Source organism: Hippopotamus amphibius, chromosome 1, assembly GCF_030028045.1.
Source record: "Hippopotamus amphibius kiboko isolate mHipAmp2 chromosome 1, mHipAmp2.hap2, whole genome shotgun sequence".
Classification (NCBI taxonomy): domain Eukaryota; kingdom Metazoa; phylum Chordata; class Mammalia; order Artiodactyla; family Hippopotamidae; genus Hippopotamus; species Hippopotamus amphibius.
The window spans coordinates 204,530,199-204,544,853 of NC_080186.1; the positions used below are offsets into that span (position 1 = coordinate 204,530,199).

At 35.3% G+C, this 14,655-nt stretch overlaps 1 protein-coding gene across 1 annotated transcript in view; it reads right to left on the minus strand.

The window, feature by feature from the left end:
• The window catches only part of ADGRV1 (adhesion G protein-coupled receptor V1), a 472,618-nt gene that overhangs the window by 434,655 nt on the left and 23,308 nt on the right, over window positions 1-14,655 (minus strand). The window contains exons 11-20 of the mRNA XM_057739390.1: window positions 13,671-13,703; window positions 11,782-11,908; window positions 10,731-10,916; window positions 9,779-9,959; window positions 8,892-9,055; window positions 7,684-7,807; window positions 6,380-6,646; window positions 2,819-2,945; window positions 1,952-2,169; window positions 693-1,436 (exon numbers count right to left, since the gene is read on the minus strand). Of these exons, the coding sequence (XP_057595373.1) occupies window positions 693-1,436; window positions 1,952-2,169; window positions 2,819-2,945; window positions 6,380-6,646; window positions 7,684-7,807; window positions 8,892-9,055; window positions 9,779-9,959; window positions 10,731-10,916; window positions 11,782-11,908; window positions 13,671-13,703 (2,171 nt within the window). The remainder of the gene's footprint in view (window positions 1-692; window positions 1,437-1,951; window positions 2,170-2,818; window positions 2,946-6,379; window positions 6,647-7,683; window positions 7,808-8,891; window positions 9,056-9,778; window positions 9,960-10,730; window positions 10,917-11,781; window positions 11,909-13,670; window positions 13,704-14,655) is intronic.

The following is a 14,655-nucleotide window of genomic DNA, read 5'->3' on the forward strand; positions in this document are numbered from 1 at the left end:
ATTCTGCTAAGATATAAATATCTAAGTTCTGCTCTACTTTCCTACTAAATAAAAATCAGAATAAAATCAGCGAATTGATGATTATAATAGAGATAACCAGTATTTGTGTGTAAACATGCACACAAGTGTGTTTCTCAAGGAAACAGCATGTGATCCAGCTTAAAGCCAACAAAGATTCTCTCTTTAAAGCACACCACAGAATTCATCAATTTAACTCCTGATACTATAAACCCCTGTAATTGCTGGATTGTTTAATATAATTTTCGTTTGATTCCTCCTTAATCTTACCTACCTACCTCCATAAATACTGAGCTGGCAGCGGTTTCCCTGGATACAATACTCTGTTTCACATTTCTACACCTTTATTCCTTTCTCAAGCTTGAATATCATGCCCATCCCCTCTACAACCACAAGAGACATAAATGTTCATCCTTCATATTTTTTTTCTTTCTTCCTACAGTGTGTTGAAGTGACCTGTTTGCCTATTTCAGGTACATCAAGGGCAGAGACTCTACCTGATTCATTTCTGCAACACTGAGCACAGAACTTACGGTTCTGGTAGACACATAGTTCTACTTAAAGAAATTAAACCAAAACACAAGCAGAATTTTTAAATACTGCTAGCCTTTCTAAGAAGTCAACATTTTTAAAAACTCAAAATTCAGGGTCCTAATTGTAAAGACGACACTCACCATCAGTAATGGCTTCTCCTTTCAGACTCTTGATTCCTCTGGGCATTGCATTTCCATCAAGGTAGAATTCAATTATACCGTCATCCAGGATAATTAGAAGATGCAGCCAAACATTTTCTTCTAAATATTTCATGACTGTTGTCTTGGCAATATATGTAGCATTGGAACCCAGAGTTTTGTAATGAAGGGAAAGTGTCACATGGGATTCATTTGTTTGAATTTTTACCCCATAGTAGATGCTTCCATTACCATCATCCTTTGCTATAACAAATCCATTCGTATTGGCATTGGGCATTACCCAAGCTGAAAATGTAAAGTTGGCAATTGAGTTGTTCCTCGAGGGATGGTATTTTGGATTAACAGTTCCAAATGCACCCTCTAGTCCACTGAAGTACAAAGCATCTGTTCCACTCTGGTGACGCCTCATGTGCGATTGCAAATGTACAGTGCTGGGAAAAATTCCAGCCAGCAAAAAATCTATCATTGGAGGCAAACCAGCAGTGAACTCACTAGACAGTATTTCCCAGCCTACTCGTACATCACCAAAGACACCCTGCTGCCTCAGAACGGTAAAGTTGGTGATATAAGACATATCATCTTCTGAGAGGACATCTTCTGCCACTTCTCTCTCTAGGCACTCTGGATCCAAAATGAAAATTCCAAAGGGATCATCATTGAATGGAATCATTACTGTCACCTGGAGGTTGGTTCCTGCTAGTTGGCCCCCCAGACCTGGGGACCCACCTGTAATAATATAATTTATAAGGAATGAAAAACCAGAATTGGAAGTATTTTCTAGTATAAGATGAAGACAAAAGGAATTTGTTTAGCAAACTGCTCATTAAGTAATTTACTTGTTGATCAATGAACAATAGTGTCACCATATGGCTTTCACCACATTTTCAAGGGTATTCTGGTTCAGTATAATTTCATTAACAACCAGTCAAGCCTGAAAAGAGGATATTAACTAGAAAGGTTTAATTTCCATGCTTAAAACCAAAAGTGATGGGGAAAACTGATTAAATTATGGTACAAAGATCAAGCTTTAACCTACCATGAATCTGTACTTCCTAATGTCCACTACTGTTTTGTTTGAGATACTCTATTTGGTGTGGAAAAAATCTGTTTACAAGTTTGAGGATGGATATAAGTCTCTATCCAAAAACCTCATTAACTGCATTTTCTATACAGCTCTAATTATTTCAACATAAAATGTTAAATTTTGGTGGTAAAAGATAATAGATGGGAAAACACAGCACCTGAAATGTTCACAAGCTTTAAAATATAAAACTCATTGAATTCAGGAATTTTGTCTGGAAAAGCATGGAGAGTTATTGGTCTGGCTCCTTCTCCACCCATAAAGTTAACAGTCCCTGAAGTTTCATAGAACTCTTGTCCAGGGTGCAAAGCAGAATCATTCTGAAATAGCTGCCAAGCCACAGAAACATTGCCAAAGTGTCCTCGGTGCCTCAAAATCCTATAGAACAAATTAAAGAAAATTATTTCTTATGAAAAATGTAGAAGTAGTGAATCTAACTCTAATGAGAACTTTCTGTATTATCTCAGAAATACACTTTGTCTATCATCTTTAATATAAACCAGCCAGCCAGTTCTTACTGAGCAACCATGAAGAATCTCATGGAAAAGGAAGGATGGTAGAACTTGAAATAATAAAGAGAAGCAGTCTTAAAAATCATAGTCTTCAAAGTCCAAGCTGAAAGACACATTCTGGGATAAATCCACTCGAAAAATATTTAGATGACAGTTGGCAAAAATTCTTCCAAAGCAAAGCCTAAGGTGAGGGTAGTCACATATCATTTGGGAGAAGAATTCCAGAAGGCCTTGGATAATTAAAGTCTCTCCATCTTACGAGAAATGGAAGTTGGGGCAAGGAGAGTGGAGAGAGTGATTTCTGCTTACCATCTAGTGTCAGGGTTGTTTTTTTTTTTTTAACAAGTGGCAACAACATAAAGTTTACGATTCAATCAGACTACCAAATGTGAAATTATTCCATTCTTAGCCATTTTTTTTTAATTTTGAAAGATTAATGTTTCAAATTTTTGCATATGTAAAGATTTTATTTTATTTTATCCCATTTTGAATTTGCTTTATCCAAATACGCTTACCAAAATGAATTAGTTTTTCCTTCTTCTACTGCTTTGTCTATGGGCTCCAAAGAAAAAATACCATTTGGGTCATCATTAGCTTCAATGATCACTGTAGCTATTCCATATTGATATACTACTGTGTCACCTAAATTAAAAATGGAAAAAGTCAAAATAACAAAAAAGCACTTAACTTGCTGTTAAATGTGTATTTTTAAGCTAAGAAACAGTTTGTAATAAGGTTCAAATTCCAGGAAGAATTTCCTCATTGAAAGTCATAAATATCAATAAAGGAGAGAGAGATGCCTAAATAAGTATAATGTGACTTGTCTCTGAGGAAATGTTTAATTACACAAGGACTACTTTATTGAAAAACATACATGATATTTTCCTTTGCAACAGGAATATCACTTCAGTATTTGAATTAGAAATTAAAAACATAGCCTTATCAAATTTCAAAATTTTTGAGGTAGACTCCTTTCATTAAAAAACAATGAAAGGATTACCCTATAAGATATATTAATTAGAATCACTGGCATACATATTTCCCTTTAGATCTCTGCCTTCAGGCAGCAGAGTCTGATCTGGTCATACATCAAACAAAGCAATGTTTATGGTTTGAACTTGATTCCTTTCTACTCCAATTCTTTCCACAGCATGTTAGCACCATTACAGCCAATAAATTAGGTCTCTTCTCATCACTCCCCTGAGGTCCACAGCTTTTCCTCTTCACTGGAGCTGTTCCCTCTGTGAATCACCTCTTATCACTCCTCAGAACCCAGCTTAAGCAACAACTCTTCCAGGAGTTCTTCCTTGAATTCCCAAGTTAAGTGCATCTTCACTGTATTCCTATAGCACTTCACACTTTGTCAATCCAGCATAGCAATTATTACATTATATTAATACACACAGACACTGACATGTACACACACACACACACACATGTTACTGTAAGTCCTTGGACAAATGCTTCTTAAACAACTTCATGCCATAACAGGGTAGATACTCAGTCGCTGTTATTTATGAAAGTTAGCTGAACTGATATAAATAAAACTTTGAAAATTAGGACAACACCTAAAACTAAAATTAGATAAACAGATATAGGTGGCAAACCAGCACAATAAAAAACAATTTCTATAAATATACAGCTGTACTCAACCTTACTTCATAATTAGCCAATGGAAAGAGAAAACACATAAAAACAGACAGTAAGTCATTGTATAGAAAAACCATTGTATAGTAATAAAATAATTTAAAATATATCATAAAATCTAACAAAAACAAGAACTCCTAATTTGGGCAGGGCTCTGCTACCATGCACACTTGTTATGTAACATGCCATAGGTGATACTGAAAATAATAGAGACAAAGGGGAACAGGAAGAAAGACAAATGGAGAGAAGCAAAGGAATAGAGAGAGTGATAAACACAGCACAAACAAAAATTAAGCAATCTCTTTCTTTTCCTCTTCTTTCTGAGCATTTCAGTCTAAGAGGCACAAGATAGAGCACAGGTAGGCACACACACTGGGGGTGAGGGATAGAGCACCACAGTGACCCAGCACAAGGTCAGAGCTCATGCAAGGCAAGCAGGGCATCTCCAACAGGGAAGCTTGGTGTTGGATGTTGGAGTCTCAGTGGAGTGGGAGGGCATCCACACGGGGGAGGGGGGTGGCCTAGAGCAGGAAGCTACAACCCTAGTGCAGTAAGAAAGGCAGTCTCATTGTGGGAAGAAGGTAAAGGAAGCAATGGGAAAGTGATTACACATAGGGCGAACTGATCAAATAAGTAAATACATTAAAGACAAAGGGAGCTGGATTTCTCATTACTAGAGGAGGGAAGGATAAATATCAAAACAGAGAAAGCTACAATGAACCCTGTGATACTGGATAGAAATGGAGATGCTGGGTGAACTAACGGTCTTCAATATATACAGCTGGGTACAAAACTACAGATGTTAACTTGTGTCTGTATATACATAACTACGTACATACACACATATGTTCCCTATCTCTGTAAGAGTGTCTAGGAGGAGCATAACCTCAATCAATTAGCACACCTAGTGCCGAGGTCTTGGTTTCTAAATAACATTCTTCACCAAAAGGAGTCAGGGCTTCTTGAAAAAATGAAAGATTTCAGGGTTTTGACAGGAAAAGTACAAGATGAGTTAGGAATAGCTTGCTGTGCCAGGAAGTAAGGAAATGCTCAAAGAATAATAGGGACATGTCAAAAAGACAAAGAAGTCATCTTGAACAGGCTACCACTGGCCAAATCTGGGACAATTTGACCATCAAAGTAAATAATGATAGTGAAATACAACCCGCTGCATTAAATAGAAAGCATGCGTCTATACTGAGAAACATATCAATGAAAAAATTGAAAGTCTGATGAGTAACGGGATATTTACATAGTTTTAAAATATCTCCCCCACAAAATATTTACTAATTACAAAGGAACAAGACGTACAGTAGAGAAGCCTGGCAGTCAGCACCTAAATTGTGGTCAAAGTAAACACGGCAGTAAAGGGACAAAACAAAATCATGTGCCAATGGAAGGGATGTGATGGGAACACAGAATTGCTTCTATGAAATTCCTGCCAAGGATGCAAAACCTGAATCTAATAATGAGGAACAGAAAAGAAACTAAAATGAAGTCCTTCGACAAAATAACTGTGCTGTAAATCTTCTACGTTATAAAGGTCATGCGAGTCAAGGAAAGACTGAGGAGCTATTCTGGACTGAAGACAGTAAAGAGACATATCGATAGCAATTAAATGCAATGCAAGATTTGGGAAAGGATCATTTTGGAAAGCACATTGTTGGGAAAACTGGAGAAATCTGAATGGGGTCTGACACAATGATTGTATTAATGCTAACCTCCTGATTTTAACGGTTATACTGTAGTTATGCAGGAAAAGGTCTTTGTGTATAGGAAAAACGCACTCACATATTCAGGGGTGACAGTATCATGTCTTCACTTACTCTAAAAGATTAAGGAAAAAAACAACTCTGTGTACTCTTAAAAGAATAAAATAGATACCAAAAGAAGCAATTGCCTCTCCAATCTACTAAAGATGGGGTCAATACATTCTCAAGGCCCATGTAATGGGGTCAAAACACACTGCTTCACTTACAGTATGGAGAAGAAGGAATTTCCTCTCCTGCAAATTGTCAGGCATTGTGTCTGTAGCTACAGAGAATTATCAAACAACCAGTTGGGCTCAGTCACCCACAGAATGCAGCTTCCCAACCACTACAACCAGCACCCTGCTAGGAAGAAAGAAGACAGAAAACACTAATGCCCTAGGCCCTTGGGTGACTAGAAAAGACTTAGGGTGGTTTTAGCTAAAAGATTTCTATTCCTCATATAATTTTCTATGTGTGCTACGTTGTGAAAAAAGATTAAGATTAATGACGTAGAGTATACCAGGTACACGAAGTTTCAACTCACACTCTTCAGCCCTTCCCTCAAGAAAGCAATGAAACAATTTTGCTCTTCAGCAATCACAGATGTCAGTTAAGTATTTAATGTCATCTTATAAAAGCACTGAAACAACAGATCTGCCATAAATATAATTTATTTACCTGTTGAATTGAAGAGGATGATGTAAAAGGGCTCATCTGTTTCTGGGATGTCATCTTCATTAACAAATACAGATATGTTCTGTTCTCTACTTCCAACCCCAAAAACAAGCATTTCTCCTTTTTCAATGGGAACAAAGTCTCCCTCTCTGGCTGTAGCCTTCCCATCCATGGTAGCATATTGGACGGTGCAGGCAACATCCACAGATCCATTTCTGAGAACTATAAAGTCAGCAGTCTCACCTTCCCGAACCCTCACTACACGAGGTTCTGAAATATTCATAAAGAAAAGAAGGAAAGTGTGAGCTTTTCTGATTCCATCTACATATTTTCAGATCATATGTTTTTCCCTGCTCCCCACAAGAAATGCCCTCCACTGTGTCTTTGCCTAAAGACTCAGCTCTGATCCCAATGCGTACATAAGGTCTTCTCTGATTACTTCTAGTCAGTGGCCTTCCTCTTGCCTTGATTCCTACAAATTCCCTTGGCTTCAACACCCAACCTGTGAGTACATTACATACTACCTGGAATCCTCTGCCCACTGTTTCACACACTGCATTTTCAAATTCAGACCATAAGTTTCTTGAGGATAGGCCCAGACATCTTACCTTTTATTTTTGCCACATCTTCTGTACGGTTAGTAGAAAAACTGAACACAGGACTAACTTATTAAGTACATGTTAACTGAAGGTTAAAATATAAATCAATAAAATTTAAGAGGTTTAAGAGTCCTACAGTCATAAATTGAACAGCTTGCAAAAATGATTTAAGAAAGAATTAGATACCAATAAATTAGGTATATTTTATATATAAAACTAAAAGATGTCTCAGGTGGAAACAGTTCTAAAGAAAGCATTAAGGCGGCAAAAATGGGGAAACTTTAATTTATATGTTAACTTATATGTCCATTAAATAATAGTAATTATAGTAAGTAACCATTCATTAAGTACAATACCCAGACCCTGAACTGGCTACACTGCATACTGGAAAAGGTTACATGGAAAAGTGTTCATTTTTGCACAAAGGAAAGAAAATACCCTGGAATTTAAAAGTGGGAGAAGAACAAAGCTAACAAAACAGTACTTATTTTATTTTCTTTTTCCTTCAGAAGATCCTTAAAAATACTTGTTAAAATGTCAAAGAGATTGAATAATGATTATCCAAACAAATTATGAAATCCTATTTAAACAAGCATCAATTGTGCTTTATTGAAAATGTTCACTTAAAACAATTATTGAAAGAAAGTGTTTTTATACTACACTGTTCAAGAAAGATGTGAACTCACTCAAATATGAAAGCAATACCACCTGCAAAATAAATGGGGTCATCATTTCTTCTAATCCTCAGAGTTGCAGTAGTTTTATTTCCTATTTTAGCTCCTCCAGTGGCATTAAGTAGGATGACGGTAAATTCCTCCATTTCCTCAGGAATCTTTTGGAAAATGTTACACGTTTTTAGTCAGGTGAGTTGTACAAGTAATTCCACTACATATTCCTAAATTATTTTTACCTTTTTTTAAAAATAGCTTTATTTATAACAGTATTAATGTTCATTTCCACTTCTGAGGCCAGAACCACTCTAAATTATTCAAGTAGGACTCAGAACCCCTCAAAATTTTAATTCAAAATTCATCCACACAGCCATTTATTTTAACTCACTATAAAGTTTAACAGAAATAGAGATATTTTGCCTTACGTAAGTTAAAAACAGAAATACTACATAGCTTAAAGTATTTCTGTAAGAAAGCAGGATACGGGTTGTTTTTAAGGAAAAACAATGGAACAGAAAAATAACTTTTTGACACATTTAGAATAGACTTCATAATGGTAACAAAAGCTCAGCTAGCTCTCAAAGGCCCCTTGCGAACCTTACTTAAGTTTCACCCAAGTATATCATAAAGACCTCATTCTCCAGTCCTAAAAAAATAAAGACTCCCCACATCTCTGAGCCTGTATGCCTCCCCACGCGGACAATGTTTCTTTCTCATCCATGTGAGCTGCTCTTCTCCACATCCTAAAACGGAAGAAGGCTAGATTTTGTCTCTCGAGGCACAAATGTGAAGGAAAGTAGACCGGCTTCCATACTGGTTTGAAGCTCCTTTGCCCTCATAAAGGTCCACCCCACTGTTACTAAGTTCTTTCTCTGCATTACCCTGAATCCATCATCCATCTGGTCCAATGTCCTGATGCTCAGAATGCAATCACAGGATACTTGGTAGATGGTGCCCTCATCCTCAAAGGGCCTAAGTACAAACCAAGAGCTTCATCTCTCTCACAAGTGTGAATCCCCGATATCTGACACCTACGCAGTGTCACCAGCGACTATCAGGTCTAAGACTTAAAAATGCCTTCAGGGAAACCAAAAATAGTATCTCTACTTTAGCTTATGGCCAGACTTTATCATATCTCAGTTCTTTATCACATACTCTCATGACAAAGTAAATTACCAGATGTTTAATTATTTTAAAATATAATTATTAAACAAAAAAAGAGAGAGTTATATGTGTAACATTTACCTCATCTGGAAGGGAGTAAATGGTGATATTTTTTGAAAACTCCTGGTCTCCAAAGAAAATAGTCCCTTGGACAGGAAACACATCTTGTGTAAAGTCTGGACTAACCACCCATGATACATTAACATCACCAAAGTTGCCTCGATTTCTTATTACACCATAAACAGCTGTAAAATACAAATGGGTTAACATATATGAACATATGTTAAACAATTTTAAAATGATAAGTAAAGAAATTGTTCAAATAAAAGTAAAAATAAGCCCTCTTTTTAATAAAAACTAATTATTGCTTAGCACAGCCTCAAGATACATATATATAAATTAACCTAGTCGTCCCTCTGTAGGTATACAGTTGATAAAATAAATGGACTCAATTTCTTCTATCACAGTTAGCAATCTGAAAAGTCATTCAGCATAGGGAGCAGCATGGTGACTAATTCAATACACCTATCACAAAGTCCTATAAGGATATGTGTCAAAGGCAGCTAGAGGAAGCTGCACACTCAAAAGTGATTTTCTTACGCATACATAGCTCTAAAAATAACCTGCATCTCATTTCATGCCATTGCAATAGTTCCCTAGCAGTAGCGCTTAGTTTTAAAGTTTTTCCTACTTGACTCCATTCATCCTTTTGAGTGTTAGAGTTCCACCACACATGATTAATTGAAATCAAAATATAACTTAAGTCATTAGTATTTTCACAATACTATGAAAGATATAAAAACAGGAATCTTAAATATGATTTTTAAAACACCAATTTCTGCACTAAGTGTAATTTCTAAGCATTTGGACCACTAAAAAAGAACTATCTAGTAAAGAAATAAACCAAAAAAATGACTAATTTCTTCTTCAGTAAACAGTAATAGAATATAAGAAGTAAGATAAATTACCACTATAGGTATCATCGCCTTTACTTTCATTTATCGTAACAATTAGATCATCAGAAACAAATTCTATAATCCCGTGAGGATCATCATTTTTTAGAATCGTTATGTTGACAACTGTAGCACTTCCCAACTTGCTCTCCCGTTCACCATGGCTGCTGAGGACCACCCAGTAATGTTCATCCAACTAAAACAAACATGTCAAATTAGGAAAAGTATAACGTTGAAATTTTCAGAGGAAATAAAAATATGTATATTCAAGAATATTAAACCATCAAATTTTCACAAACATGCCACTCATGGAAAAAACAAAGCTAATTTTTTTTTAATTTTTAACATTCTTCCATCAGTAAGAGAGACATCAGATATAAGTACACATTATTCAAAAGGGGAAAAGATAAACCATGATACTACATTTAAAATAGTAAGAAGACTGGACCGAATCACTGATGATCTAGTCATTTAAACTAATAAGAATAAGTAAAATAAAATTAATTTAAAAGCTACATATGCAATGGTGTGCAAACATAATGGAACTATATCTGGCTCCCTTAATATACAACTTAAATTTATTTCCTTTAAAAGAGTAATTTTACAGAAAAATTTCTTCAGTTCAAAACCATATCACTGAAAGTTCAGTCAATACATATTATATAAAATAAAGTTTAATGTATATAAACCTAAAAGGAGATGAAAACTGATTACACACTGAAAGTTTCAGGTTGTTTGGTATTGCTTTATGTAGGGCAAACATGGACAATTCAAATTGGAATGTCTTACTTTGCTTTTTAAGCTTGTTTTTTTTGTTAATTTGCTAAACATCCCATAAGTACTTCTCAATTCTTTCCTGCCTGCTTCCTTTCCTGTATCTCCTTGACAATCAAAGTATTTATATTTGTAATATACAAGATACTACCAACTTTCCACAAAAGCACAAGGGAAAAACAAAGTTCCATACCTCTGGTATCCCATCCAATCTTGTTAGCAAGGTGATTACGATCTCCCTTTCCCCAGGTTTAAATTCCAGTACACCGGTGTTTCCATAGAATTCATTGCTCTCTCTTGGCTCTATTCGGTAGTGCAGAAACTGCTTCACAAGAGCTCCCCTGGATCGGATGATGTGGAGCTCTACAGATTCTCCTTCCTTAAAAAAATCCACAAAATTCAGCAAGATGCATGTATCCCAATGTTCATAGCAGCATTATTTATAATTGCCAAGATATGAAAGCAACCTAAGTGTCCATCAACAAGTGAATGGATAAAGATGTGGTATATATATGCAATGGAATACTACTCAGCCATTAAAAAGAACAAAATTTTGCCATTTGCAGCAACATGGATGGACTTGGAGGGTATTATGCTAAGTGAAGTAAGTCAGACAAAGACAAATACTGTACATTATCACTTATATGTGGAATCTAAAAAATACGACACACTAGTGAATATAACAAAAAAAGCAGACTCAGATATAGAGAACAAACTAGTGGTTACCAGTGGGGGAGGGGCGGTGATAGAGGCTGGGGGATAGGAGGTACAAACTACTGGGTGTAAGATGTGCTCAAGGATGTATTGTACAGCATGGGGAATATAGCCAATATTTTGTAATAAGTATAAATGGAAATTAAAAAAAAAAAGAATCACATGCCCTGAATTCAGACTGACTAGGTCTGCATCACAACTTTAAACAGTTTGTCTAAGGCTCAGCTAGAAATGCCAGTGTGTCTCTTTTTCACATTTGTAAAATGTGAAAAATAGCACAAGACCTCTTTAACTCATTGTAAAGACTAAGGGCTATAACTATAAAGTGCTTAGAACAGTGACTAGAACACAGAAGGTCCGCATTATATGTTATCTATATGATTATAACAGTAATAATGATGATGACTGTGTTCTTGCCAGTAAAGTACCATATATAGGATGGGGAAAAAAGTCCACAAAAGTTCAATCCTTCGAGAATGTCCTTCTAAAGTTGTGAGTACCGAACAGATTGAAGTTTCTTTAATACTTACTTTTATAATATAGGGTCCTCTGGAAGCAGGAGAAAATTCAAAAATTCCCCCAGGATCATCATTTTCCAAAATAATTAGGTCACGGCTTGTATATCCTGATTTCAGCACTTGGTTTTCCACACTGACCCTGGAGAAGTCAGAGGGGAAAAGGACACCCACTACCTATAGTCTTACTTCTGAATTTTGAAGTCTTCTTTACAATATTTACAACACTTGCAGATAATGAATATGAAGGTTATTAGGAGGTAAAACTTAAATGGAATTTAAGTGCATTAAAATCACTTCAGATCAAAACAGTTTTACTGACAACATATGTGGAAGAACTTCTGTTTCTGAATTCACTGGATCTTTTATATTTGATTGAAACCAAACTGCATATCTACACTAAAAATACACTAATCAAAGGTTTAAATATATCTTATAAAGCAATATCAAATTCACAGATTTGTTTCCAGCTTTAGAAAAATGTAGTTTGTAACGTGGTTAAAAAATAATTTAAATGAAATTGTTTTAACTTTACATACTTTTGAACTTCTTTAAAAAAAAACTCATTACATAAGATTATACTAACTGAATACAAGTTGGCTAACTGCTTGGACTAAAGCAAGACACACTGACCAAAAATAAAATTGTGATTAGATTTCAGAAATATTTTGTGACCTTTAATATAATTCTATTCACCTTGATTTTAACCTCATGCATTTTCTTTCACAATAAAAAGATTTTTATTGTGAAAGAAAATGTAGGACATACACGAAAAAAAATGGAATAGAATGGATCTGAGATACATGACATGCTATTGCAATTCCTATACAAATCTCAAAAGAACATATTAAAACAAGATGTTTTTTATTTCTAGTTTTTACGTTCAGCCTATAATTAGAATGATCAAAGGGACTGGGACTGTAAGGTTCTCAGGGTTTAAAAGCCAGCATACTCTTTGAGAATTCTCAATCCTGCAAGCTGCTCTATTGACTCAAAAGTACCACTGGAAAAAAAAAAAAAAAAAGTACCACTGATCAGACCTCAAAATTACAATGCAGTCACAATTAATATGTAGAAAGGACAGCACACTTCCTGTTAATTCAGAGAATCTGAATTAACATCCTTCTCCAGCTTTTGGAAACTAGACAACCAATACCTAGCATACTAGTGGCCACAGAAGATATAATCCAAACAATAAGACAGTTATCTTTCTTAACTTATTAATGCAGGAATGTGATTTCCACAGCAAATTTGCCCAATTTCATTTACATCAATATTTTAATTAAAATTTCCTGTGTCCATATGAGCTAAGAGACAAAAAGACACGATCAGAATGTGAAATATAAAAATTCATTCTGAGCATGAAACAAATGAATTTATTTTTAAGCTTTCTTAAAATGTGCTACCCTTTTAGAAAAAAGGCAGATTTTTGAAAAATTCTTTATACAACAACTGAGAGAATGTAGGTAAGACATTGCTTAGATGCACTCAAAAACCAACAGAAGAGATGAGTGCACTATTTCTGAATGCTTTGTGAAACAAACCACAAGATTCATTAAAAAATGTTAAGTAAGAATCTCACAAGCAAAGGACACATTGTTCTCTTGGTTATATGTCCGCTATAAGGAAAGTTAAGATTTTTAAGTTCTTGGAAACATGAAATTATGTAAATTCTCCAAAATTTTATCAGCTATCTTAAATGAATTCATAATTTAAAACTCAACACACACACACAAAACTTCAGATAAGCTTATCTTTAGAAGGTAAAAGGACACACAAAGCATGCACAGGCAGGTGGACAAGCAAGCTTTCTCAAGACTGGTGGTCATGCAGAACAGCAAGACACTGGCTTGCGAAGCAAAATGTTGAATCACCAAAGACAAGACATTCTTTAGTACACTTACCCAAAATACACAACAAACCTTTCAGTTTCTACCCTGTCAACACAGAAAGAAGTGTGGGAGGCGGAAAAAAGGGACAGAGACACTATTTGCCAAAATCTCACTAATACTGCTAGAAATGCGAATGGCAGAGTAAAAATAAAGCTAAAGAAAGCCTTTCTTTCTTTCTCCCCTGCACGAGCTAGTCATATTCACTTTAAGGGAACTCTGTACACTGGGTTCTTTGCTATTCACAAATGCTAGCAAGAGCTTTGGCAGTTCCCACTTAGGGAAGATGACCCCATGGCCGGCCAGCATGTCAAGACCCATTGAAGGCATTCCTTTCCAGGCCTGCACCAAGGCGCTGGAGCCTGCCAAGCACCGTGCATGCTCACAAAACTACAGCAGCTGAGCAAAGTTCATTGAGTCCGACTTATAATTACTTAGTAGCTTTAATTAGGTTTCAAACAAATAAAAACTCACATCCTCAGATCTAAAGCCAGTAACTCTTTGAAAATATAAAAACTCTATATCAGCAGAGAAAGACATACCTTTCATTGTTTGCATCAGAATATACTCAAGAAGCCAAAAGATATTACTGTATCTTTTAATTATGACAACATTACTAAAATACAACTTCGTATCAGGAAATCTAAACACTTATCCAATTTCCCAATGTGCTGCATTTTTAAACAGCCTTGAGAAACATGTCAGAATATACAGTCCTGGTGCTTCATTTCTCAAGTCAAATAACACTATAAATAAGGAGTTATATACTATATACATCACAAATTTTTCTGAAATAAATTGGCATAAAAAACTGTTTCTGATTTAGGGAGAACTAAACAACAAAATATTTTCAATTAGTATGGTATTAAAAACGTCATAAATCGTTCAGTACTGGGGCAACTTTTAGCTCTTAAATATAGAGAATTTTCATTTGAATTTGACATAAAAAGAAAATCGTAAATGTTATCACAGGTATGTGTTAATTACTTTTGTTGCAATA